A 24,657-nucleotide genomic window follows, 5' to 3' on the forward strand; every position below is an offset into this window, starting at 1 on the left:
CCATTCAGATTCACAAGCTGCTCCACAGGTGCTCCCTGCATCCTTGGAAGGTAGGCAGAGCAAGTGCCTATCTCTTTTCTAGGCCTTAATTTTCTCATTTGTAAAGGGTGAGAATTTTACACAGCTTTAAAATTTTAGATTTTAAACTACCAATGAGGCTGTTTAGCAATGTGGGGTTTTTTGCTTTATATTGCTCATTGTGTGACATATTTTCCCTTTTAAACAGGCAATTTCAGCAGTGCAGAATGGCTGACCTCAGTCTTGTAGATGCATTAACAGAACCAACTCCAGAGATTGAAGGAGAAATAAAGCGGGACTTCATTGCCACATTGGAAGCCGAGGCCTTTGATGATGTTGTGGGAGAAACTGTTGGAAAAACAGACTATATTCCTCTTCTGGATGTTGATGAAAAAACTGGAAACTCGGAGTCAAAGAAGAAATCATGTGCAGATACTAGCCAGGTTGAAGGTAAATATTTTAAGCCAGACAGGATATATATGATACAAATCTTGCTGTATTCAGAAAGTAGATTAGGGATTATGCTTTTTTTAATTATTATTATTATTATTTTTTTTTAATTTTGTGTGCGTGTGCTGTCAAATCAGATCTGACTGGTACAGGAGGGTATTGCGCCTCCTTCTCCGGCAGAGCGTCTGGTGGATTCGAACCGTGTTCCTCTGGGATTTCAGTGCAGCTTCTTGCCACTAGGCCACCAGAGCTCCCGTAGGGATTATGCTTTGAGTCATAATCTTGAGTTTCTGGAGAAAACTTGAGTTTGAAATAACTGATGTTTTAAAATAGAACCTTACTGCTACATTATAGCTCATTATGTTTGTACTGATTTTTGTTTATCTGTTTATTTGTGGGTAGACATTTTGATTTATAGCTTTTGGTAATTGTGCAGAGTGCTTCACTGAACCTTGATTTGCCATTTGTTAGTTACCTTCCTGCCTTCACGTCTTCCAGTTCATATACCTAGAACTGAGATTGCTGGATCGTATAGTAATTCTTTGTTCAACTTTTTGAGGAATCACCAAACTTTACCACAGTGGTTGCACTATTTTACATTCCTACCAGCAGTGGATATGGGGAAGTTCCTCTAAAACTTCGCCAACACTTAATTGGTTGAATTGAGAAAAAAAAGAAAAAAATTGCTGCTGTTGAGAGTATACACAGCAAAACCTACGTTAGTTGAATAATTTCTGCGTGTACCGTGTGTCATTTATTGGATTCTCCAGAGCTCTGGTGGCCTAGTGTAGTAAAGAGTTGCTCTGCCAACCCAAAAGCACTTAGTTCAAATCCACCAGCTATTGCAGGGAAGAATGATGGGCAGTCTCATCTTGTGTGATTTAATGCCTCAGGAAACCTGCTAGAGAGTAAGTTTTGGGTTGGTTCCAACTCGAGGATACACAGCAACAACATTGTATTCTTCAAGTTGAGCAGTTCTCTTGGCTTTCGTTTTCTGGGTTTTTCCTCTCCCATTGACATAAACTCCTTGCCCTCTTAAGGTTTCTGCATAATCTTTTGCTTTACTGTTGTCAATTAGATCCATTTAGATAGTTCTTAAAACAGCATAATATTGAAAGCATTTACTAGTTAAGCTTAACCTACTATTTGGTTTTAAAGAAGATTTTGAGTCTTTTTTGTTTAAAGTCTGAAGATTGTCTCAGAGCAGTAATTGCAGGTTCCTCCAACCTTCCTGCAAATGTGTCTTCCATGACAGTTTGAAGTTCTAGAATCTTTGATCAAAATGTTAAGTAATGGTAACTGAGCACCATTTATTTCATGGCAAAAGAGGTGTTCATCGAAGCAATTAGCTACGCATTCCATATATTCTGTCCTATTACCTCCTCCTCTTCTAGGCAAATGTAGACCACTTGTGTCTTGGATAGGATAGGCGCTTGCAAGCTTTTAAGAAGACATGAATGACTTTGAAGGGAGCTCTATGTCTTAGTGGGTAAGGAGTTGGGCTGACCACTCAAAGGCAGGTGTTTAAATTCACCAGCTGCTTCTCAAGAGAAAGAAAGATCTTCTCCAGTGTGATTTAGCCTCTGAAAACACACTGGAGGTTCAACTGTGGGTTTGTTCCAACACAAATGGCACACAAGTACAACACCAACACAACAAACAGAAGTACTAAACATGATGTTGTTGTTGTTAAGTGCCGTCTAGTCACAGGCGACTCATAGCAACCCTATGAAGGAGAGTCCTCGACGCTTGGGTGCCTCTCATCCTCTCTCCAGGTTCATAGGGTTTCCGGAAGCAAGCTATTATGGAAGTGGATGCCACTCCCCCTTCCAAACTTGTTTTAATCTGGGAGCTCCACCCCACTCTCTGTCTGCATTGGGTAGCCAACCATTAACGCATTTGACATATGAGTGAAACATGATATTAGGTAAGTTAATTGGAATTAAATGGTCCCATGAAACCATAACGTTCCAAATCAAGGACCAAAAATCTCGAGGTTTTTGGGGTGCTTACATAAGCAAGCTCCAGCAGCTACTCCCCCCCACCCCATATTAGAGGGGTAATTTTTGGAACTTTTATCATACAACTTTTGTTCTCTGTGCATTTACCTTTTCTTGTTTTTTTGTATAATTGAGATAAAACAGCATTTACTCTTTTGTGATTTAGTTCACTCATCATAATTGTTGTCTTTCATTTCCATCCATATTACAGCAACAAGGTTGTGTCATCTGCATCACACAGGTTGTTGATGAGTCTTCTTTTAATTCTGATGACCCGTTCTTCATTATAGAGTCCAGCTTCTTGAATAATTTGTTCAGCATAGAGGTGTGGAGAAAAAGGATATAGCTCTTTCTTGATTTTAAGCTATAATTAAAAATGACTTTCATAGTTTTTAAGGGACTGCAGCAGTAGGCTCAAGTGTGTCAGAGAGGATGAGGATGGCACAGGATAAGACAGGGTTCATATTTGTTATTCATAGGTCACTTTGTGTTTTATACATGAGTGGGCTGAAACATGGCAGGAATTGGGAGGATGTCACAGGTTCATGTTGTGAATAATTCTGTTATATCTATGGGTTTGCTATCTTAGTTACTTAGTACTACTTGTAACGGAAGTAGCACAATTGAGTGCCTTTAACAGAAATTCATAGTTGACACTCACTACCATTAAGTAAATGAAAATTCATGACAGGCCTCTATTGGGTTTGCGAGCCTGCAAATCTTTACCAGGAGGAGATTGCCAATATTATTTCATTTGTAATGACGAATAGATTAAAACGTAATTTTTCACTTAGCGGTCCCACAGTTTAGGAGGGTGTGCACATTCAGGGTTCTGGCTCTATGGGAAGCTCTCTCACTCTCTGAAGGAAGATCTTTTCCATTTCTGCATCCTGGTTCCTTGGAGAATTCCACATGTATTGGAATCCATTTTACCCCATCTTTCTTCTTTGCTTGCTTTGCATCTCAGAAGGCTAATCCTGTCTCAGTAACACAACAAGGACAACCCGTACCCAAAGGGGATTAGAACCACAGCCATAGGGTTTCAAACACATATTTTAAGGCCATCATAATATAATCTGTAACAATAACTGTGAATCAGAATTAAGTAAGAGGTACCTAACAGCAAGGAAGCTGTGGTGGCTTAGTAGTAAGGAGTTGTGTTAGCTATCCAAAAGAACATCATCCACTGCAAGGGAGAAATGTGGGCAGTCTCTTCTTAGGGATTTACTGCCTCTGAAAACCCACTGGAAGGCCATCTATATAAATTGGTTCCGATTCTATGAAACCTAACAACAACAGATTGGCAGATATATAATCACGTTGTTGTTGTTGTTGTTAGGTACCATTGAAGAGTTGAGTATGACTCATAGTGACCCAATGAACAAAAGATCAGAACCCTTTTATCCTGTGCCATCCTCAACTTTCTGACACATAAGAGCCTGTTGCGGCAGTCACCATGTCAAACTGGTTGAAGGCTTTCCTCTCTTTCACTGACTGCCCACCTTACCTAGCATCCTGTCCCTCTCCAAGGAACATAGCCTTCATTTTGTGATCTGATGTAGTTCAACTCAGTTTTTGCGTAATGCTGATTGACACACACTGTGGCTATCTTTGGAACCTAACCCTATTGATAAGTTAGAAATGGATTTTTACTTTTAGTTTTGGATTTTCATACACAGCCCCCATATCTACCTCTATTTTAAAAAAATCTAATTAGGTTCCCATTCTTCTCTTCTAGAAAAGGATTATTTCTTGAAGAGGTTAATTATTTCCTATAGGCTAGTTTTTGGTGTTTACATACTTAGGATGTTTAATATTTTCTCCTGTCTTTTGCATTTCCTATAAAAGATAAGATCCTGAGCGTTTAGTTTATTCATTTGTTCACAGTGCTACTTGTGTATAATGCTGTATGATTTTCCATCAGGAGACGCTCTGTGGTCACCTCTTTTTCTGATAATGGTGGTGGTAGTCTTTGGAATTTAACAGTGTTGCTTCTGAAGGAACCAAACTGATAAGATTTTTACTCAGTGCTTTAGTTTTTCAGGAGTGATAGAGGTATTCTAAAGCTTTATCCTTCTTTCTTTTATTAATAGGAAATCTTTAACACATTTTCTTTTCTCTGCTATTTGATTAGCTAGATAGGATAAATGCTTTAGAGTTTTATTTTTTCATTTTTCTTTGCAATCCAAGTTCATGAATGTATATTTTCATCCACTACAGTTGGTACTGTTCCCAAATTACCCCATCTTTGGCAAGTGGGAAATTCGTCCAGGATTTTGAGTTCTTTTAACGTATCATCTAGTATCTTTGCTGTCTTTCTTTAATCAGGTGTGACTAGATCTAGTCTCTTGATTCTCTTGGTATAATTCCTGCCCTAGTTTTGGGATGAGTGATTTTTCCAAGAAGCTTTATTTATTTTTTTTAATGTGAAAAGGTATTTTTATGTGAGTGCTGAGGATGCTCATTGCTACTGAGTTGATGCCTTTTGAGGCCATTCCTGTGAATTTCCCTAATTTAGTCTAGCTTCTGTCCTCATTTTATGTTTGCCTTGTCTCCATAAGCCAGACAGCTGAACTGCTGGGAATAAAAGTAGTATTAATCTCCACTGAGAAACTGATACTTCTGGAAACAGTTTTTAGAAATGGTTTTCAGAATGCTTATACCACCCTATTTATTATTTTTTTCCTTTAGAAATATTAATTTTTTACAGACCTATATGAACACGAAATCAAATGATTTCTTGTAGAAAAAAAATAACCATTTATTCAAATGAACTTCTAACATGTTGCTGATTTTTTGAACACCACTGTCAATTTTTAGACAAGTTAAATTTTTCTGTTCTTCATGTGCATCTTTGGTGTGAAGAGTTTGTTTCTATAGAATGATTTGACTTGGAATGGTGATTGTTAAATTGTGGCTCTTGGAAGAGAAGTGAGTTTGTTTGAACTGCATTTCTCTGTCTCACTCTGGTAAGGATCATTAATTCTGGAGGTGGACCCAGTTTGTGGGCTTAATAAGTAAGCAGTTTCTGTTTTAATAAATCCTTCCAGGTGGGTAGTTCAGGTTCACATTAAAAAGTGAGCATAAACAAGTCCTGGAAATATTGCAGAATTTCTCCTTGCTCCATACATTCTTGGCCTTCTCTTTCAGAGCCTCCCAAACATCATTGGCCACAGGAGGGCGATATTGACCCAGGTATGACTTCCAAGATGCCACATGGTACCCGGCTTTGAAATAGTGCAAATTCCTAAAGCAAGTGCAGTTAAGTCTGTCTCCGTCTCACAACACGTATGCCCTCTCAGATTCTTGCTCCTTCCCTCTTTGCCACATTGATATGCTACCTGTAGGGTTCTGCGCGCACGCGCTCTCTCTCTTTCTCTCTCTTCTCCCCCATGAGGAAGGGAAAGAAGAGTGGCTTGGATGCCTTAATTTTGTGAAATGGAGTTCTCTTGGGGAATCAGTCAGTTAAGGAAGGCATCTTTTGAATTAGAATTTATCTAATTCTGAATTCTGATGGTCAGAGTTCAATTCTTTTCTGGTAAGAAGTATTTTTTTCCTATTCTTAAAACAAGTTGCTTTTTTTAAAAAGAAATTGTAATGTACCTGTTTTTCTCTATATTGTGTGCATGGTAGAATCCTAACTTCTCTTCTTCCTTCCTAACCTGTCTTTAGGAAAGAAACTCTGGTGGTGTAGTCTTTCTCTTACAGTGTTTTTCTTGAGAGCATTATTCATTGACATATACTCAGTTTTGTCTAATTGTTGCAGGAACTACTTCTCACTTGAAATTTCTTTCCAAATTCTTGAGGCAGGTTTTGACATATGAGTCATCTGGATTTGAATCCTTCAAAGTATTTAGAGCCAGAGCAGAAACATCATTGAAGACAGTGCTTTTTAAAGTTCTGGAAAATGAAAGCCCAGTTTAAAAGTTTTATAATCTACTGTGGACTGTTACGTCTATATAATACAGTAAAATTAATACTGACGGTAGGTGGAGAGTTATTTTGTTCAGAGACTTTGCTGTTTGTCCTTGGTTCCTAGAACCCTTTAAAAAACAAACCCATTGCTATCAAATTGATTCTAACTATAAACCTATTGGACAGAGTAGAACAGCCCATAGTATTTCCAAGACTGTGATCTTCAAAGTAGCAGCTTCCCATACTTTTTCTTTTTCTTCCATGTGGACAGTTGGTAGGTTCCAACCATAGACCCTCTAGATTAGCAGTCAGACACTTAGATAGTGCTCCACCGGGACTCCACTGGTTTTTGGAAGTTAAAGTTTTGAAATTTCTTGAGTAATTGAAACATTTTCATTATGTTAACAAAGTAGCTCCAGGTGTAGGGTTAGAAAACCAAGGGGGGGGGAGAAATTAGTCAAACTCTGAACAGTAAAGCTCAGGTAGGACTCGTGAAGGACAAAAGGCATCAGTATATGAGAGAGTAACACATCTTTTGGAAGCTCACTGTTTAAGACCTTGTTTTGATTGGAATAATTTTTTTGTTATAATAAGCCTGTAATAATAGGTATCATGCTTTTCTTAGTCTCATAAATTGTTCTAGTTGTTCATGGGATCATTGATCCTAAGGGGAGGGGCGGTGTTAGGTGCCATCAAGTCAGTCCGACTCCTGGCTGTGAGTTCCAGCAGATGGAAACTTGTCCGATCCTGTGCCATCCTCACGGTCTCTATTGTGCCTCAGCTCCTTGTGCAGTCATTGTGCCTGTCACTGGCAGAGAGCTTGGCTCCATCTGTCATTAAGTCAGACCTCCCTTAAGGAGGCAGCTCTCCGCTAGCTGTATGTTGAGTGTCTTCCCACCTGAGGGACTCATCTTCTGGCCCCGTATTGGGCAGTGTTCTGCTGTTATTGGACATTGTTCGGCTGTTATTCATTGAGTTTTCAAAGGTTTGTTATTTCATAAATAGGTGGTCATTTCTGCTATTTAATCTGGAGGCTTCACTGAAACCTCCACAGAGGTGACCCTGCTGGTATTTGAAATACTGGTGGCACCATTTCCAGCAGCACAGCAACATGCAGGTCACCACATTACAGCACACTGACAGACCCATGGGGGAGGGTTCATGGGAAACTCAGCTTTGTAGCTAGCAGGTCAGACTTCTGAAATCAAGACTTTCCATCTGCATTCTGTTGGATTAGATGGATTTAGCAGATTAGAGGACTGATTTGTAGCCAGTAAGATCTCTGACCTCACTCCTCGCACATGGTGGTAGTGGTTGTGTACCATCAAGTCAGGACCAAGTCTTAGCTTGTCCTCCAGCAGGTATTCAGAGGCAGTAATTGCACGGGAGGAAAGTGCTCATCCTTCTCTGCAGAGTAGCAGATGGATTTGCTTTCATGCCTTTGTGATTGCACTGCAGCTTCTTAACACTAGGCCACCAGAGCTTGCTTCTGCGTGGTTGAAGGTCCAAAGAACTGCAATTGGAGTTGGTGTCAGAGAGGATGTTTAGAGTGGTGTCAGAAGACAACTCAGTACAGTTCCCGGCTTTTAATTTGATTCAACAGATATGAAATTCTTCTGTCAGATTGCTATAAAAGTTTCTAAATGCTTATTCTCAATTCCTGTACTTAACGCCTCACAGCCTGTTAACAAATTCTCCAGCTGTCACCAGCTGACAGAGGACATTTTGAATTGCAAGTGAGTAGGATAGAAATTCTGTTCCAAATAATTACATTAATTATAATTAATAAGCCAGTATTAATCTATGATTATTAATGGCAGTTTTATGTGATGAGTCATGGTAGCTCAGTGGTCAGCTCCTTTGACTGCTAATGAAAAGGTTAGTGGTTTAAACTTAACCAGCTGCATTGTGGGAGAAAGCTAGGGTATCCTGCTTCTGCAGAGATTACAGCTTTAGAAATCTGTGGAGAGTTAGTCGTACTCTGTCCTACACGGGTCACTCACTGTGAGTAGGAATAACGTCATGAGAGCAGCTTTAAAAAAACAACAGCAAAACCCATTTATATACTTTATTCCGATTTCCTTAATTTTTCCCTCTTGTCCTTTTTGTTTCAGAATCCTATTTAGAATACCAAATTATCCTTAGTACTTATGTCTCCTTAGACACATTCTGATGGTGATAGAAGAAATGCATTTTAACATCCTCCCTTCTGTTGCATTAATTTTGATTTGTAACATGTAACAGATACTTGATTGCTCATTGTGTTCCAGGTACTCTCTAGGCCCTCAGGGAACATCAGTGAGTGAGACAAAGATCTCTGTTCTTGTAGAGCTTAAATACTAGTAAGGAAGACAGATAATAAATGTAATCATATAAAATTATTTAGTCTTTGAGACCATTTAAAGGCTTTGAAGGAGATGAGGGAGGTAGCCTGATGAATACAGGTAGTCTTGGGACAGAGCTATGTTCTGTCAAGTCTGTTTGTTATGAGTAAGATCTTTCTTTCTTTGCCTAGTATTTCATGCCTTTTATTATCATAGCAATATCAATATATCATCAATAAATACAATCACTATTTTTCCTTGAGAGTTGGAAACATTACGTATAAATTACAGATGCTTTTCTTTTTTTTTTTTTTCAGATGGATTTTTATAAGTATGTTACTGTTACGTTGTGACTTCTAATTTGAACAGACTCATAGCTGACTCCTCCCCAACCCCAGTGGGTTTTTCAGAGGCAGTAAATAGCACGGAAGGAGATTGCCGATATTCCTGGTGAACGGCTGGTGGATTTGAACCTTTGGGATAGTAACACAGCTTACCACTGGGGCCACTGGAGCTCCCTTTTTATAAACATTTACATTCATAAATAATGCTATGAATAGCATTGCAATATTGTTTGGTTTAGTGTCAGAAGATGAGCCCCTCAGGTTGCAAAGCACTGAAAATGCTACTGAAATATATAAAAGTTGACATCATCCTAACCAATAGGGAGTTGAGTTTGATTGGTATAGGCCATTTTGAATCAGACAGTTGTATGATCTACTGTGCTTGGAATGACAAACTCATCCTCAAAAAGAACATTTCAAGATCTATCCTGAAGTATGATGCTGTGATAAGATAATATTCATACCTCTGCAAGGATGACTTGTTAATACAACTGTTATCACACTTAAAGCTGAAAATGAAGAACGTGAAGAGTTCTACCTTCTTTTGCAGTCTTAAGTAAATAGTTCAAACATGCAATCAAACTTCATTAATAATTATTGATCGCTAGAATGCACAATCAACACTAGCAGTCAGGAAATCAAAAGATGAATTGCATTGGGAAAATCTGTTGTCATGGACTTCTCAGAGTGCTGAAGAGCAACCTAATCCAGGCCATGGTCTTCTCAATTACTTGTTATGCTTCAGAATTCTGGACAATGACTAAGGTTGACAGAAGAATAATAGATGCCTTCGAGTTATGGTGCTAGGGAAGAGTCTTGAACATACCATGGACTGCCAAGAAAACAAATTAATCTGTCTTAGAGGGGGTGAAACCAAATCTCTCCTTGGAGGCTAAGATTTGGAAGCTCTGCCTCACTTACTTTGAGCGCGTGGCCAGGAGAGATCAGTCTTTGGAGAAGGACATCATGCTCAGAAAGGTGGCCGGACAGCACAGGAGAAGGAGACCCCAGATGAGATGGATTGATAGAGTAACTGGGGCAGTGGGGGTTGATGTGTCAGAATTAGTGAGACTGGCTCAGGGCAGGGAAGGGTTCAGAGTTGTTGTACGTAGGGTCGCTAACCCCACAGGTCACTCATTGGCACATAACAACAATAACATACTATGACAGGTTTGGAAACAGGAGTGGCATCCACTTCCTAAACAACATGCCTCCAGAAACTCGATGAACTTTGATAAATGTTGATAGTTGTAGGGGGTCTTCAGGCCTTTTGTTTATAGGATCGCTATGAGTCATGCTCGACTCAAAAGCAGTTAACAACTACAACAGAATGTTAAAACTTGGAAGCAAAGAAGGACTGGTAGTTGAAGAATATGATCTTAATCAGAAATGTGTGACAGAAATGATGCTAGAGATTGAATGATAAGATTTTGTACAATAGATGATCTATTCATTGCAAATACTTTTTTTAAAAAAATATAATGTTTGTGTATAAATATCTATCTCCTGATACAATACACAAGAATCCTATCTATTGGCTGCATCTTTGGAAGGAGCCAGTGGTCAGTATCAGCAGTCTTAACAAGGCCAGACGCTAAACAGTAAAGTAGGCCACCAGCCGAAATCAAAAGTGAAAACAATTCCTCAGTCAAAATATGATTCTGAATTTATCCCACTTGAGTAGGAAGGTAAAGTAAAAGGAAGAAATAATGACTTAAGAGAGCTAATCAGAAGATTTCCGAGGGCAGCTCCTGTAGTTAAAGCAAAATATTGCAGTGAAATGTGCAAAGACCTAGAGGTACAAAACCAAAAGGGAAGAACATGCTTCATGAAATGTCACAATTTCAATTACATGACATAATTTCTTGAGCAAGGCTTCAATCAGTCTTAGGCCAGAATTTCTAGGTTTCATTTCATTTTCAATATGATTAAATTAAAACACTGACATTTTAATATGGGAAATGGTTTCCCACCATAAAAGTAAACAGTAACAGGTTAACTTAAGGCATTTGACTGTATGGATCATATAGATTATGGATAATACTGAGAATGAGACTTCTTGAACACATAATTACACATGAGCCAAGAACCAGTGATTTGGATAATGTAAGGAGATACTAGATGGTTTAAAATCAGGAAGAAAGATGTCAGGGTTGTCTTTTTTCACCATACCTATTCAATATGTATGCTAAGCAAATCGAGAAACTGAACTATGTAAAGAAGAATGTTATATCACAATTGGAGGAAAACTCATAAACAACTTGCATTATGCAGATGACTCAGCCTTATTTGGTGAAAGTAAAAAGGATTTGAAGCACTTAAGAAAATCAAAGACTATAGCCTTCAACATGGATTACAGCTCAAGATCAAGAAAACAAAAATCCTTAAACTGGACCTATAAGAAAAATCGCAATAGGGATTGACGTTATCAAGCCTATTTGGTTTACTTTCAGAGATCTCTTTAAAGTGTTAAAGAGCAGGAATGTAAGTTTAAAGACGTAAAGTGCACCTAAATCAAGACATGATACTTCCAGTTACTTTGTATACATGTGAAAATTGGACAATGATTAAGGGACACTGAAGGAAAATTGATGCCAGTAATTGTGTTGTTGGGGAGGAGTACTGAATGTACACTGTTCACTGTTAAAACAGCAAACAAATTTGCCTTGGAGCAAGTGCAATCAGGGTGATCCTTAGAGGCAAGCTCGTGAAGCTTGTCGTGGGCATGTTGTCAGGTGCTGGTCAATGGACTAGACATCATGCTGGGAGAAGTAAAGCTGGAAATGAGGAAAAATGTTGACAAGATGGATTAACAGTAACTGCAACCATAGGCTTGAGCTTGATAGAGACAGTGAGGATGGTGTACAGTCAGTCAGGGTGTCAACACCATCGTCAGTAATTAGAAAATATGCATAAAATTTACACGTCCTGAAATTGTAATTGTGACGATAAAGAGTTGAATGTTGTTGGCATTTTTGTCATTTATGGTGATAGCTCCACTTGTAGGAGGTTATGATCGTTTGGGTTATCTCTGGGAATGAGGATAGCATATCTAGTCAGGTCGTTAGTGACAATTGTATTGAGTTTTTCTCTAACATCTGACTCCATCCTGAATCTGCTTTTATTTGGTAACATGGTTAGTATTTAGGTCCATGCTTTCAAGCAGTTGAAGCTTATGATTAAATTTAGAAAAGCTTCAGCTAATCTTTCCACTGTATAATTTCCCCCCTTTTTAAAATCATTTATTTCTTGTCTATTTTGTTATGCTATATAATATTTTTTACAGCTGCTTTCCTTCCTTTTTGTTTTTATTTCTTCTCCAGCATTTCTTGCCCCTTCATAATAAATTCATTAAATCCTGATCTGTTAATTCTCCTTCATCATCTATGAGCTGTTCCACCCTGGCTCTGCAAGTTCTGAACTCAGCATTCTTACCATATGGATGTTTTTCCTCACCCATCTAGCTCTTCCTTCATATTATTCTGATTAAATGCTTGATACTTGGTTCAAATGACTCAGTAACACATAACCTCTCTGTAGTTAAGTTCCTCCCCACTCCCCAACCTTTCTCATAGCACTTAAAAAATTAAGAAGCTATTTGGTTGTTTCTCTCACTCTTAAACTACACTGTTCTTGGGATAAGATTTTATTTTATCCCATGCAGAGCAACATTGTAACAAAACAGGGAGGAACTGAATAGCCCAAAGTGTGCCAGTAACCTCATGTTTCTCATTGTTGAGAAACAAAGGGGTATAGTGGCATGTGAGAGAAGCAGATAGAGTGGGAACATGGGGTCACACAGTTTATATGGACCATTTTGAGGGAATGGGAAATCATGATTAAATCTGCCTTAATAGATCACTGCGAAGGGCAGGTTTCCTTTCTGATAATTGGATTTTCTAGTATTTGTTGACATAAGCTACCATTGAATTGGTCCCCGACTGATGGTGACCTCATGCACAGTGGAACAAAACTGTTTTATGCCCTGTGAAAGGAGGGGATGCAGTGTGGGGAAGGCCGAGTCTGACTTCTGCCTGCTTCATAAAGGGGAACTGTCCCCATCAATAATATCCATAAACTTAACAAATAGTTTCATGGCCAGACATGCTGCCTCCCCCATGCTCCAGCTCCTATTTCTGACAATCCTAAAGTCCAATATTTGTTGGAACTTGACTCACAGACTTTACTCACAGTTGTGGCATTTATTAGGGAAATAAGTTAGTAAGTGGGGGAGGCAAAGAATACCACACAACAATGCAAGTCTAAATTTAGTTCTTCAGTCCCAAGCCAGATTGACAGCAAGACATAATTCCTCAGTTAGTTCAGACATCTCATTCAACAAGTGAAAGTCTAGGTTCGGTTTAGCAACACAGATAAAACTCTTGTTTCCTCAATTGTCCAGCAATTCAGTTATCCAGTAAGCAAAACCTTTAACTATGGCTCCATCTCCATTGTTCCTCAGGTTACCCTTTGCCATAGTCTCTTCACAACAGTACCACAGTCTCTTTACTCTCCACCACCATTTTTCACAGTACCGAAAATGCTCTTATATTAATCCCACAGCTGTTGATAATTTGCAAGACCATGTGTCCACAGTTAAGGTAGCTGGATACCATACCCCCAGTGGGGGCTAATGCAATGGATAGAGAAGCCAATTTTCAAGATCTCTAACACCACACACTCTCACATGATTGTTATCTATATGATTTTCACTGGCTGATATTTATTATCAGCTTTTTCTTGTTAGTTCATATTAGTCCTGAAAGTTCTTTTTTTTTTACCTTGGTAAGACATGCGAATTACATTTTATTTCACAATTCATTCTTATTAACAGTTGGATTTCCCTTCCTGAGTTTCATGCTCCTCATTGTCCTAGCTGGCTTAGCCTTCAGACCAAAGAAGGGTATTGTTGAAACCTGAAAGTTCTTTTGAAACCTGTTCAATATTGTAGCAACATGCAGTCTACCAGTGACAGACAAGTAGGGTCCAGGAAGCAAACTCAAGTCTTCTACCTGGATGCTAAAAATTCTGCTACTGAAAACTCACTGGCTCTATGTTGATGTTATGTACCATGGAACTGACTGATAGTGATCCTGTGAGCAACAAATTCAAACTTTATCCTGTTGTGCACCATTCTCAGCGATCTCTGTGACACTTAAGCCCATTGTTGCAGTCACTGTCTCAGTCCTCTCGTTGTTGACCTTCTGCTTCTCAGTCTTGATGTCTTTTTCTAAGGCTTAGCACCTACTGACAACGTGCCCCAAACTATGTGTGCTGATGTTTCACCATCTTTGTCTCTAAGGAGCACTGTGGTTGCACTTCCTCCAGGGGAGATTTAATTCTTCTTTTAACAGTCCGTGGTATTGTCAGTACTCTTCCCCAATAACAAAAATCAGTGGTGATGTTTTTTCTTCTGTCTTCCTTATTCATTGTTCAACTTTCCCATCTATATGGAACAATTGAAAATACCGTGGCTTGAGTCTAATGTAACTGACTCTTTGAATTGATATCCTTGCTATTTAACACTTTATTTATTTCATTTTATTTTGTTGTTGCTTACTGTTGAATCAGATTCTCCTGGCACAGGAGGAGATTGCCCTCCTTCTCCAGCAGAGAATTTGGTAGATTATAACTGTGCACCTTTGGGATTGCAGCACTTCTCTAGCCACTAGGCCACCAAGCTTTCAACTCTTTTAACACTTTAAAGAGGCCCTTGAAAGCAGAATGTCCCAAATGCAACAAAGAAGAATCTTTTCCTTTCTTTACTGCTGCTACCATGAGAGTTGATTGTGGGTCCAAGTAAAATTAAATCATTGACAACTTCAGTCTTTTTCTCTATCATCATGTTGCCTATTGGTCCATTTATGAGAGTTTTTCTCAACATTCTTGATTTTGAAATGTAATCCACATTGAGGACTGTAGTATTTGCTCTTCTTCAGAAAGTGCTTAAATTTTTTTTTTCCCTTCCTTTTCTGCAAGCAGGATTGTAACAGCTGTGTATTATAGGTTGATGAGTCTTCCTCCAGTCCTCCTGCCTCGTTCTACTTCAGGTTTATTCTCCATCAGTTAGTGAGTTACTTGGCTATAAATTGTGATGGGCACTTGGACTGTTTCCAACTCTTTGCTATTATGAACAAAGCAGCAATAAACATGGGTGTGCATTTATCTTTTTGGGTGGTGGTTATGGTCTCCTTAGGGTGTATTCCCAGCAGTGGAATTGCTGGGTCATGGTATTTCTATTTGCAGCTTTTTGAGAAAGTGCCATCCTGCCTTCCCTCGTGACTGCACCATTTTACACTCCCACCAACAGTGAATAAGGGTTCCAGTTTCTTTTCTCCACAATCTCGCCAGCATTTGTTGTTTGTGACATTTGTTATTTTTAAAGAGTGTCTTAATAAACTTCTTATTCACATTCCGTTTTATATACTACTTACCTAAAGTGAACTTTTCTTTGGCAAGCTAAAAATAGGTTAAATGTTACTTGAAAATTGTCTCATAAAAAGATTGTTCTAATTGTTATTTTCTTTAGCAGTGTATGATCTTATTTTCCTATATCCCTCTTAACACTATTGTAAAAATTGTTTTGTTTTGTTAATATCATAGCCAAAATGTTAAGTTTTAGTAATTGACATTTTCTTGTAATCTGCATTCTAAAATGAGGCAGATTTTTAATTTTAATACATGCATCCTTTATCTGGAAAGAACAGATTTTAAGAGCTTGTTATGTGGGGTTGAAAGAGAATATCTTTAATTTGTGTGGTGGGACTTATTTTATCTCTCTTTAGATAAGTAAAACAGCACTATATAAGACCTGGCATGTTTGGTACATAGTTGTTGTTTAATAAAAGTCTTTATCGTTCATCCTTTTATTTCTGACTCCTTCTTCCAGTTAATTGATTCTCTTTTTTATCTGCCTTGTCTTTTTGGTCCCCATAAGTTGTTTCTCTGAGATAACAGATGATCTTTTTCAGTGAAAAGTTTATATGAAAGATAGCTGCCTTTAATTTGTGGGAACCAGAAAGTTGAACAGCATAGTTTGTTGTGATTCAAAGTATAATCTTGCATTTTCTATTTTTGGTTATGTGTTCTAGATTGTCACTTGTTATCTTATAAAAAGGTTTCTGTGAGGTTCTTTAGAGTGATTCATAGGAAACTCTTGGGTCACAGGCCGACTGTAGAGCCAGCAAATTGCTGAAATGTTGGATGACATAGTCAGATTTTCAGATGTGGTTTTACATTCCTAAACCAATCTATATGTCAGTGCAATTATAATCAAGGTTCTTTCAGGACTTTTAAAAAAATTAAATCAACAAATGATTCTAAACTTTTTCTAGAAATGCAAAGGGATCAGAATAGTCAGTACCCAAGTTAGAGGACTCACATTACTACCTGACTTGAAAACTTAACTTTTTTTTGTTTTTTTTTTTATTGTATTATTTTTATGTGTACCGTCAAATCAGATCTGACTTGTACAGGAGGAGATTGCCCCTCCTTCTCTAGCAGAGCATCTGGTGGATTTGAAACATGTACCTCTGGGATTGCAGTGCAGCATCTTGCCAGAAAACTTAATTTTTAAATACAGTAATCAAAACTGTGGTACTGGCAAGATAGATAGGTTTATAAATCAGTGGAACAAAATATAGTTCTGAGTTTTGTTGTTGTTAGGTGCTGTCGAGTTGACTATGACTCATAGCTTATGAACAAAAAACCCTGTTCTACCCTGTGCCATCCCCACACTTCCTGACACACAAGAGTCCACTGTGGCAGTCACAATGTCCGTCCACTTGTTTGAGGGTCTTCCTCTCCTTTGCTGATCCTCCACCCTTCCCAGCATCATTGTCCCTCTTTGGCAAAGGTGCAGGTAGTTTAATGGAATATAAACATTCTGTTCAGCAAATAATGCTGAAACAGTTAGATGTTCCAGCAAAATACAAACCTAGATTTATGCTAGACATAGTTGTTGAATGCTGTTGAATCAGAATTCACCCGTAGCTGACCCTACAACAGGTTTTCAAAGGCAGTGAATTGCACAAGAGGAGATTGCCCATCTTTCTTCCCTGGAACAACTGCTGGTTTTTGACTGTGGATCTTCACGTTGGCAGTGCACTTCCTTACCACAGAGCTGCCTTATACCAGATAAAGGATTTCAGTGTAAAATCTTAATACGTAGACGAAACAAAGTAGAGAATACTGTGACTTTGAAATGAAGAAAAATTTAACTATTGCACTAAAAGAATAATTTGTGAAAGGAAAAAATTATAAATTAAATTTCATCACAATTTCTCCAAATGACACACTTAAGAAAAGAGAAAGACAGGTTATAGTGTGGGAGAAAATATTTATAAAATTCATTCAGTATTCAGGATAGCTAAAGAGTTCAGAATTCAATATTAGGAAAACAAATAATCCAATCAAAAGTAATTAAAAAAATTATTACTCAGTTTACCAAAGAAGGTATCATTCACTCACTCACTGTAGCTTAATCAGTTCTAACTCATAGTAACCCTCTGTAGGATTTCTGATACTGTAAAGCAGGAATGGCCACCTTTCTCCTGGGGAGACACGTGGATTGAAACCACCGGAGTTGTGTAGCTTTTGGTTAGCAACTTATTGTGGACTTTACATCAGAGCTCCCCAAAACCAGATAAAGTGATGACAAATAAGGACATGAAAAGATGCCTAACGTTGTCAGTCATTAGGGAATGAGACATGACTACATCCTATTAAAACAGAAAGAAACTCACTGTCATTTAGTCAGAACTCATAGCTCTCAACTGGGTTTCCAAAACTGTACATCTCACAGGAGTGATTGCCCGTCTTTCTCCATGATGCTGCTGGGGTGTTTGAACTACCAGAAAGTCACTACCTGTCGTTAGCAGCACAGCTGCCTATGAACTTGCCACCAGAGCTTCCTACACTCTGTTAGAGCAAGCAAAACAGAAGTATAAGAGCAAGCTCCTCTACTTCTAAAATTCCAGGAGCAGTGGATGCAGCCTGGACTTATATGTGAGTCCTGTGTCTTTGGGTGGTTTTATTAAAATCATAGATGCTACCCTAGTACCCAGTATGTTTCATGATAATCCTCTTTAATTTAATGATAATGTTTGACAATTTGCACGGCAGAAAAGACAGGCTGGCTTATTAAGAAGGACTTTTCCTGTAGTGGTGATACCTGGCAGGTGTTGGGCTTCAGTTCTGCTGTCTAATCTCTGGATTTTAAATTTTGGACAGATTTATCTCCTTTTAGCTAATACAATGAAGAATTTTAAAAAAATCCACTAGTTAAGATGGTAACTGGATCTGTTTGTCATTTTTCTTACCAGTTACCCGTACATAATTCTTTTCTGTGGTTTTTGCAGGTACACCATCTTCTAAACCAGCAGTGCTAACCAATGGAGATCATGAAATAAAAGAGAATGACACTACAGGTAAGTCCAGGATTCCCAAAGGTGTAATTGAAACGATCTCAATAGACATATATCTCCTTTGAGGACAGTTCTTATTTAAAGCATATGAATTTTTTGAGGTGATTTAGTGGGAGTTTTTTTTTTCCTTCTTCTTTTCCTTTCTTGTTAAAATACCTTTAAGGCTTCTGCTACATAAAATCTCCAACAAAGGAATGAGAAGTATGAGCTTCCTTTGATAGTACTTTAGTATATTTGCAGTTATACCACATAATAACCAAAGCAACAACAAATGCTTTTCTAAATGTAATATAATCATCATCAGAATTTGTTCTATTGGAGGTCTTTTCCCATTGCAAGTTTTTTAAGGCAAGTCTCTTCCCTGGATGAACACTGTCCTTCCTCTTGCTTTGCAGAGATGAGTGGTAGGAAACCTAGGCATTACAGGTGACATGTTTTTGCTTTTCTCTTTTGCCCTCAGTCTGCTTCTCATTTCTCTCTCCTGTAATTGTTGCATTAGAAATTTGTCTCTAATTTAAATCCTAGCCCATTCTTTTGGGAAAGGAAAAAAGAAATTAATCCAGTTGACGTGACTCTGACTAATGACCTATGAAATGTTAGACGAGAAATGTGCTCCAGAGGGTTTTCCATAGCTGGGTTTGTTTTTTAAGTAGATTGCCAGGCCTTTCTTCTCAGACTCCTCTGTTTGAACTGGAACCTTCAACCTGTACACCACCCAGGGTGCTGAGTCCTGTGGGTTCCCATTTCATGACAAGCACCACCCCTTTACCTTAGCATCCTTTTAATGAGCACACTCTTTGAGATAGTAGCAGGAACCCATAGGCACGCACTATGGAAATTTTTTCCTAGGTAGGCAGTATGAATCATGTGCTATTGACCTCCGTCTGTTTTAATGCTTCTTATAATGAAGGACAGTTAATTTGCTGCTGTGATCTGACTGAACATGCTGGCCCGGTGACTTGCTTGTTCCAGTGCTCAAGCAGATTGTTCTCTGTAGAGTGTGCTCTTCTTAACAGGGACATAGCTGTTGATTCACATCACAGCAGTGTAAACACGAGACATGCTGTTCCTGTGGTTCTCTCCTTGTACTCCTATCTTGGCCTTAAGCTACCGTACAGTTTCTTGGTTCCTGAAAAAAAGCCTTCTGTTAGCAATAGCAGTTATTCCAAGATTTACTCTTTTTTATTCTGTGACCTTAGGAATACTATTACCTCTTTAAGTACTGTTACCTCTGATTTTTTGACAACAGGTCCTTTTTATTGAGAGCGTTAGTTACTCAGTAACATCAAGGACCTGATAAGCATCTCATGAATTTAAGAACTCTTTTTTTTAGTTTAAGAACTTTTAACTTAACACTAAAGACAACCATATGTGTCACTTTATCTCCCAAACGTTTTAATTTAAATTTAGGTATTTCCTTGGTAATTTTGTTCTCTTATAGTATTGACTGTTTTCTGCCTGCTTTGAAAGAAATTGTCTTTGTAAATTTATTTTAAGAACACATTTATACAAATAAACTGGTGAGTAAAGGAGAATAAACTTGAACTTTTCAAAAGAGTAATAATTGCAACTTTAAGTGTCAATACCAGGCGATGGAAAGGTTTGAGAGAATTGATTAGATTTAACCAGTTGTGAACGTGGATGCCATTTTCATCCAGGAATGAAAGAACTATCAAAATTAGCGTAAATTTCTTCTTCAACAGTCTGAGTGATGAGACTCACACTCCTATACAGTGTTTGCTCCCACTGCCAAATTTTTGTAATTTGAGGGGAAAGAACAGGAAAAACATGCATCCTACCTACCCATTACTCTGTCAAGACTTTATTTTTCCTTGGAGACTAGAGAGAACCTAGTCCATTTCTAAGCAGCCAAGTGACCTTATGAGAGCAAGTCTTACTGCTCTTGGATGCTTCTATCCCTTGCATAGATACAGTTTCAGCAATTGAATAGGGGTTTGGGTTTTAAATTCGACTTCTTGACTGTATTTCTTTACTAAAAATATGCATGTTTCTTTAGTCGGGGTAATAGGGAGTGGAGGGTGCATGGTTTTGGAGCATGTTATGACTTCATTCTGATTTGACCTGCACTAATGAGCCTCTAGTTCAGTGCTGTTTTGGAAGTGCTAATTTCTGGTCCCTCACTACTTTATCAGTAGTCCTGCGAGTAGGCCAGCATCACTGATAGCATATAAAGAGTTAATGAGCATCTTGCTGTGTTGAACTTACTGTTTACTAATGACCTGTGCTTTTCCGCCCTTCCTCCCCTTCCTACTTCTTCCTCCTTTTCTATTTTTCTCCTCCTAGAAACCTAGCGTGTGTCTCAACACTGGGGCTGCTGCACCACCAGACCAGTGATCTTTCCTAAGCATCGTTACACTTCTAAAACCTTCAGCATTTTGCAGAGCTTTGCTTTACCTTCCTGGATACGATTTAGAAGAAGATGAGGGTAGTTCTTCGGGGCCTCTTTTCTCCTGCTGCCTGAGCAAACCGCCTGCTTCTTTTTGCGATCTGCAGGGCTTGTTGGAACTTCTTTTCCCTTTTTGTGAGCACAGAATGCAAGATGAATTCTTTACAATTTTAGTGGTTTTGTAACTTCCTTTTTTATTTCTTGTTCTTTTAAAAAACTTATCATTTAATCCAACCTCACTTTTTTATTTTCTTAATTTAAACATTTTTAGTTGGCCTTTTTAATTTGTTTTTTCAAGTCTTCACCCTAAATCAAGATATTGTTTAACACCAAATTAGAACTTGTGCTTTCATAAAGGGGTGAGTCCTCCAGAACTGCAGTGAACTTCCCTTTACCTCTCCCGCCTCTTTTCCTTGTGTGAGCTTGCTTTTAATAGATGTTAATCTTTCAGGGCTAACTGGGAAGGTCAGAGGTTCAAACCTACCAGCCACTCCTCATGGGACAAAAAATGTAGCAGTCTGCTTCTGTAAAGATTGTAGCATCGGAAACCTAAGGGGCAGTTCTGTTCTGTCGTAGAGGGTAACTGAGTCACAGTGGACTTGATAGCCACCTAAGTAAATTTGGTTATGTAAAATGTTTTCCACCTTACTAAAATCCAAATAATACTAGCTACATTAATTAAAGCTTTACAGATTACAGTAGTACTGATTGTTGTTGTTGTTATGTGCCATTGAGTCACCCGTGACCCATACCGACACTGCGTACAACAGTCATAAACCCTGTTCTATCCTGTACACATCTGTCTCTGACACACCATTACACAGTATAAAATATTTCCTCCTATCAAATCATGCTTGTTAGTTGATCCAGATTGTGTACGAAATTATCTATCTAAACTGGAATTCCTCCTAAAAATGTAGCAGTGAACCCAGTATTGTTGAAATAATGGCATGTTGATACAGGTAGAAAGTTAGACTTTTCCAGAACAATGTAGAATGAAATTTAAGATACAACATGTTTAAGAACTACCCCAGTTGATGATGTTTCTAATGGAAGGTTTATGCTATTGGAACCACACTGTTTAAGATTAGTATCTGTTTGAACTCTGGAGGTGCCGTTAGAAAAAGAAAGCCTGTCAGTGGGAGTTATGCATCACACGTGATTGCATCTTTAAAATACTTAGTGTTAGCATTTATATTCACTCACGTATTCTGAACATGTCACTCTCAGATTGTTACAATGATACTTTCTTGTTTTTGTCACTTCTTTTCTAAAAAAGGTGTAGAATCAGCTGTGATAAAAGACACTGAAATTTTGTAAATGAAAAAATTTGACCAGAGTCTTGAAATATGTACCTCACTACTAAAATCTTAGGGTTTTTTTTTTTTTTTAAGAATCATTATTCAAGCTTTCTATTCTCTTTCTGATTATGGAAGTTTTATGAATTATTTTAGGGGGGTTTTTTTGGTGGTTTTGCTCTGTTTTGTTTTAAAGTGGCGATATCTTCTGAGGAAGATTGTTGTTTTAGACCTTCTAATATAGAACCACTTCCAGTTGTCTGACATGAATTCCTCGCAAGAGTTCTAGACAGAAGACACTTGAAGGAGGTGCAGCTGCTAAGATAGGAAGTCTTAACATAGGGCACCTTTAAAGAAAAGAACTCTGTTCATTGGTGTGCAGTTTCTTAGCAAGCTGCTGTTCATTCAGGCCTAGAAACTTTACCAAATTAATAATGTTGATTTGTTAAAATTGTGTTCAAAACTCCTCTCATTTCTAACTAGTCATTGCACTTTATCTAAGTGAGATGCATCTGAGAACCTGAACACAGCTCTTCTGATGAAACAGTCAGGGGCTCACATTCACAATCCATCACTGACACTGATTTACTCTACTTTTATTTGTTTTCTTCCATTGTTTCTTTCTGTTTGAAACTTGTTGTTTTTTGAGTTGTCCCTTCCCCCCCAGTTTGAATTTATAGAGTTGTTGAAATGTGCTATCACCAACCAACAAAAATTTGGTTTATATTGTTAATATTAATCTGTTCTACTTAAAAAATGGTTTCATTTTGAAAGAAATAATTTGAGGTTCATAAGAGGTGTTGAGTCCCATAATGCCGCACTGCCGTGATGGCCACACTCAATGGCCCTGCCTGTCACCAGTCAGGCAGCCAGACTGGTTGCTTCATGAAAATATGTTTCTCATATGTGCACTTGCTCACTCTCGCATTTCTTTCTCTCTCAGCTCAGTGTTGATGACATAGAACTTTTGTTAAGTAATATTTTTATAGCATTGTTCATACACCTAAGTTTGTATTTTTTTAACTTTAGATGTCTGTAGTCTGTATATTGGAACATTTTAATGTGATCAGTGTGCTAAATAAATTACACTAATAAATATCTTACATTAACACCTCATAGACTGGATTCTGGTTGGGGTCTTAATTATTTGAAATGTAATGTGACTATGACATGAGTTGAGTAAATAAATAAAGATGAATTTTCCATTTAACTGAGTTAATCCCACCTATTATAATTCCAGAAAGGTAAGGACTTTTTGGCAAACACTTTGACTTAACATTATTGGATTTTGCTCTTGAGTGAGTTCTCTTTCATCTAGAATCTCTGAGCAACAAGAAGTTCAAATGGTTGTGCGATACTAACTCAAGTGTTTCAGAGATGATGAAGATGCCACAGGTTAGGGCAGAGTCCAGATCTGTTGTTCACAGAGTCGCTGTGAGCCTTAGGTGCCTTGATGGCACTTAACAACAAATAGCATCTGGTGAGAAAGTCAGTTAGTAGAGTGGCAATAAGAAATTATCTTACAGCTTATCAATTAATGTTAGATCACTTATGCAGCTTCAGTTCAAATTCTTGTTTATAAGAAAGAAGATTTGGTATACCTAGTATCAATGTTAATCTTATTGTTTCATAATCAGTATACAGTTTCTAGGAAGAAATGCTAATTCTTTTCTCAAGTTAGGTTTTTCTTTATAAAAGATAGGTTATGTAGTATATTGACGAAGACACTGAAATGATTTCATGTTTAAGAAAATTACATGGCATGAAGAATTTTTTTTAAGCTTGGCAGATGCTTATGTTTATTAGGAAAACTCAGTGTTCTTAAGTTTCTTTTTACCAAGAGAGTTAAATACATTTTTTTGTTCTTTAAAGCGCAAATTTTTTTTAAGCACAAAATTTTAAATACTGTAAAGAATAATTAACAGTCTTTACTGCCTTGCTCCTAACCTAGTGCACTCAATGCTGTGGAGTCAAATCGCCTTCTAGTTATGCTATAAGAAAGAATAGAACCACCCTGTGGGGTTTCCCAGCTTCTCATCTGTTCACAGTAGCCTAGAGAGCTCTAGTGGCCTAGTGGGTAAGGAGTTGTGTTGCCAACTGAAAGGGAAGCCTTTCAAATCCACCCCTTCCCCAAAGATGATAGATAGATCGATGGACAGTATCATCACATACTATTTTCAGCCTTTGAAAGCTCATGTGGGGCTCCACTCTGAGTCAGCTGTGACTCATTGGCAATGAGTTGAATCTTTCCAAAAGCTTACTGTCACACATTTCCCCTTCAGAACTGATGTTAAGTCTGAACTGCCAAACTTTGGTTAATAGCCAGCCACTTAATCACTGGGGTACTAGCTCCTACACCTTTCTCATAGGTCTTCAGAATAGAAATATGTGGTGATTGGGGCAATAACTGGCTGTGATTGGATTCTTCCTCCTTGTTGGTAGGTGTCATCAAGTCAAGTGTGACTCATAGCACTCC

At 38.1% G+C, this 24,657-nt stretch overlaps 1 protein-coding gene across 1 annotated transcript in view; it reads left to right on the top strand.

Moving 5' to 3' along the window:
- Positions 1-245: 245 nt before the first annotated feature.
- Positions 246-24,657, top strand: part of MAP4 (microtubule-associated protein 4) — a 119,159-nt gene continuing 94,747 nt past the window's right edge. Inside the window, exons 1-2 of the mRNA XM_006893031.1 lie at positions 246-468; positions 18,411-18,479. Coding sequence (XP_006893093.1) covers positions 246-468; positions 18,411-18,479 — 292 coding nt within the window. The remainder of the gene's footprint in view (positions 469-18,410; positions 18,480-24,657) is intronic.

The sequence above is a fragment of the Elephantulus edwardii genome, unplaced genomic scaffold, assembly GCF_000299155.1.
Source record: "Elephantulus edwardii isolate Elephantulus edwardi_28Jun2011 unplaced genomic scaffold, EleEdw1.0 scaffold00121, whole genome shotgun sequence".
NCBI lineage: Eukaryota > Metazoa > Chordata > Mammalia > Macroscelidea > Macroscelididae > Elephantulus > Elephantulus edwardii.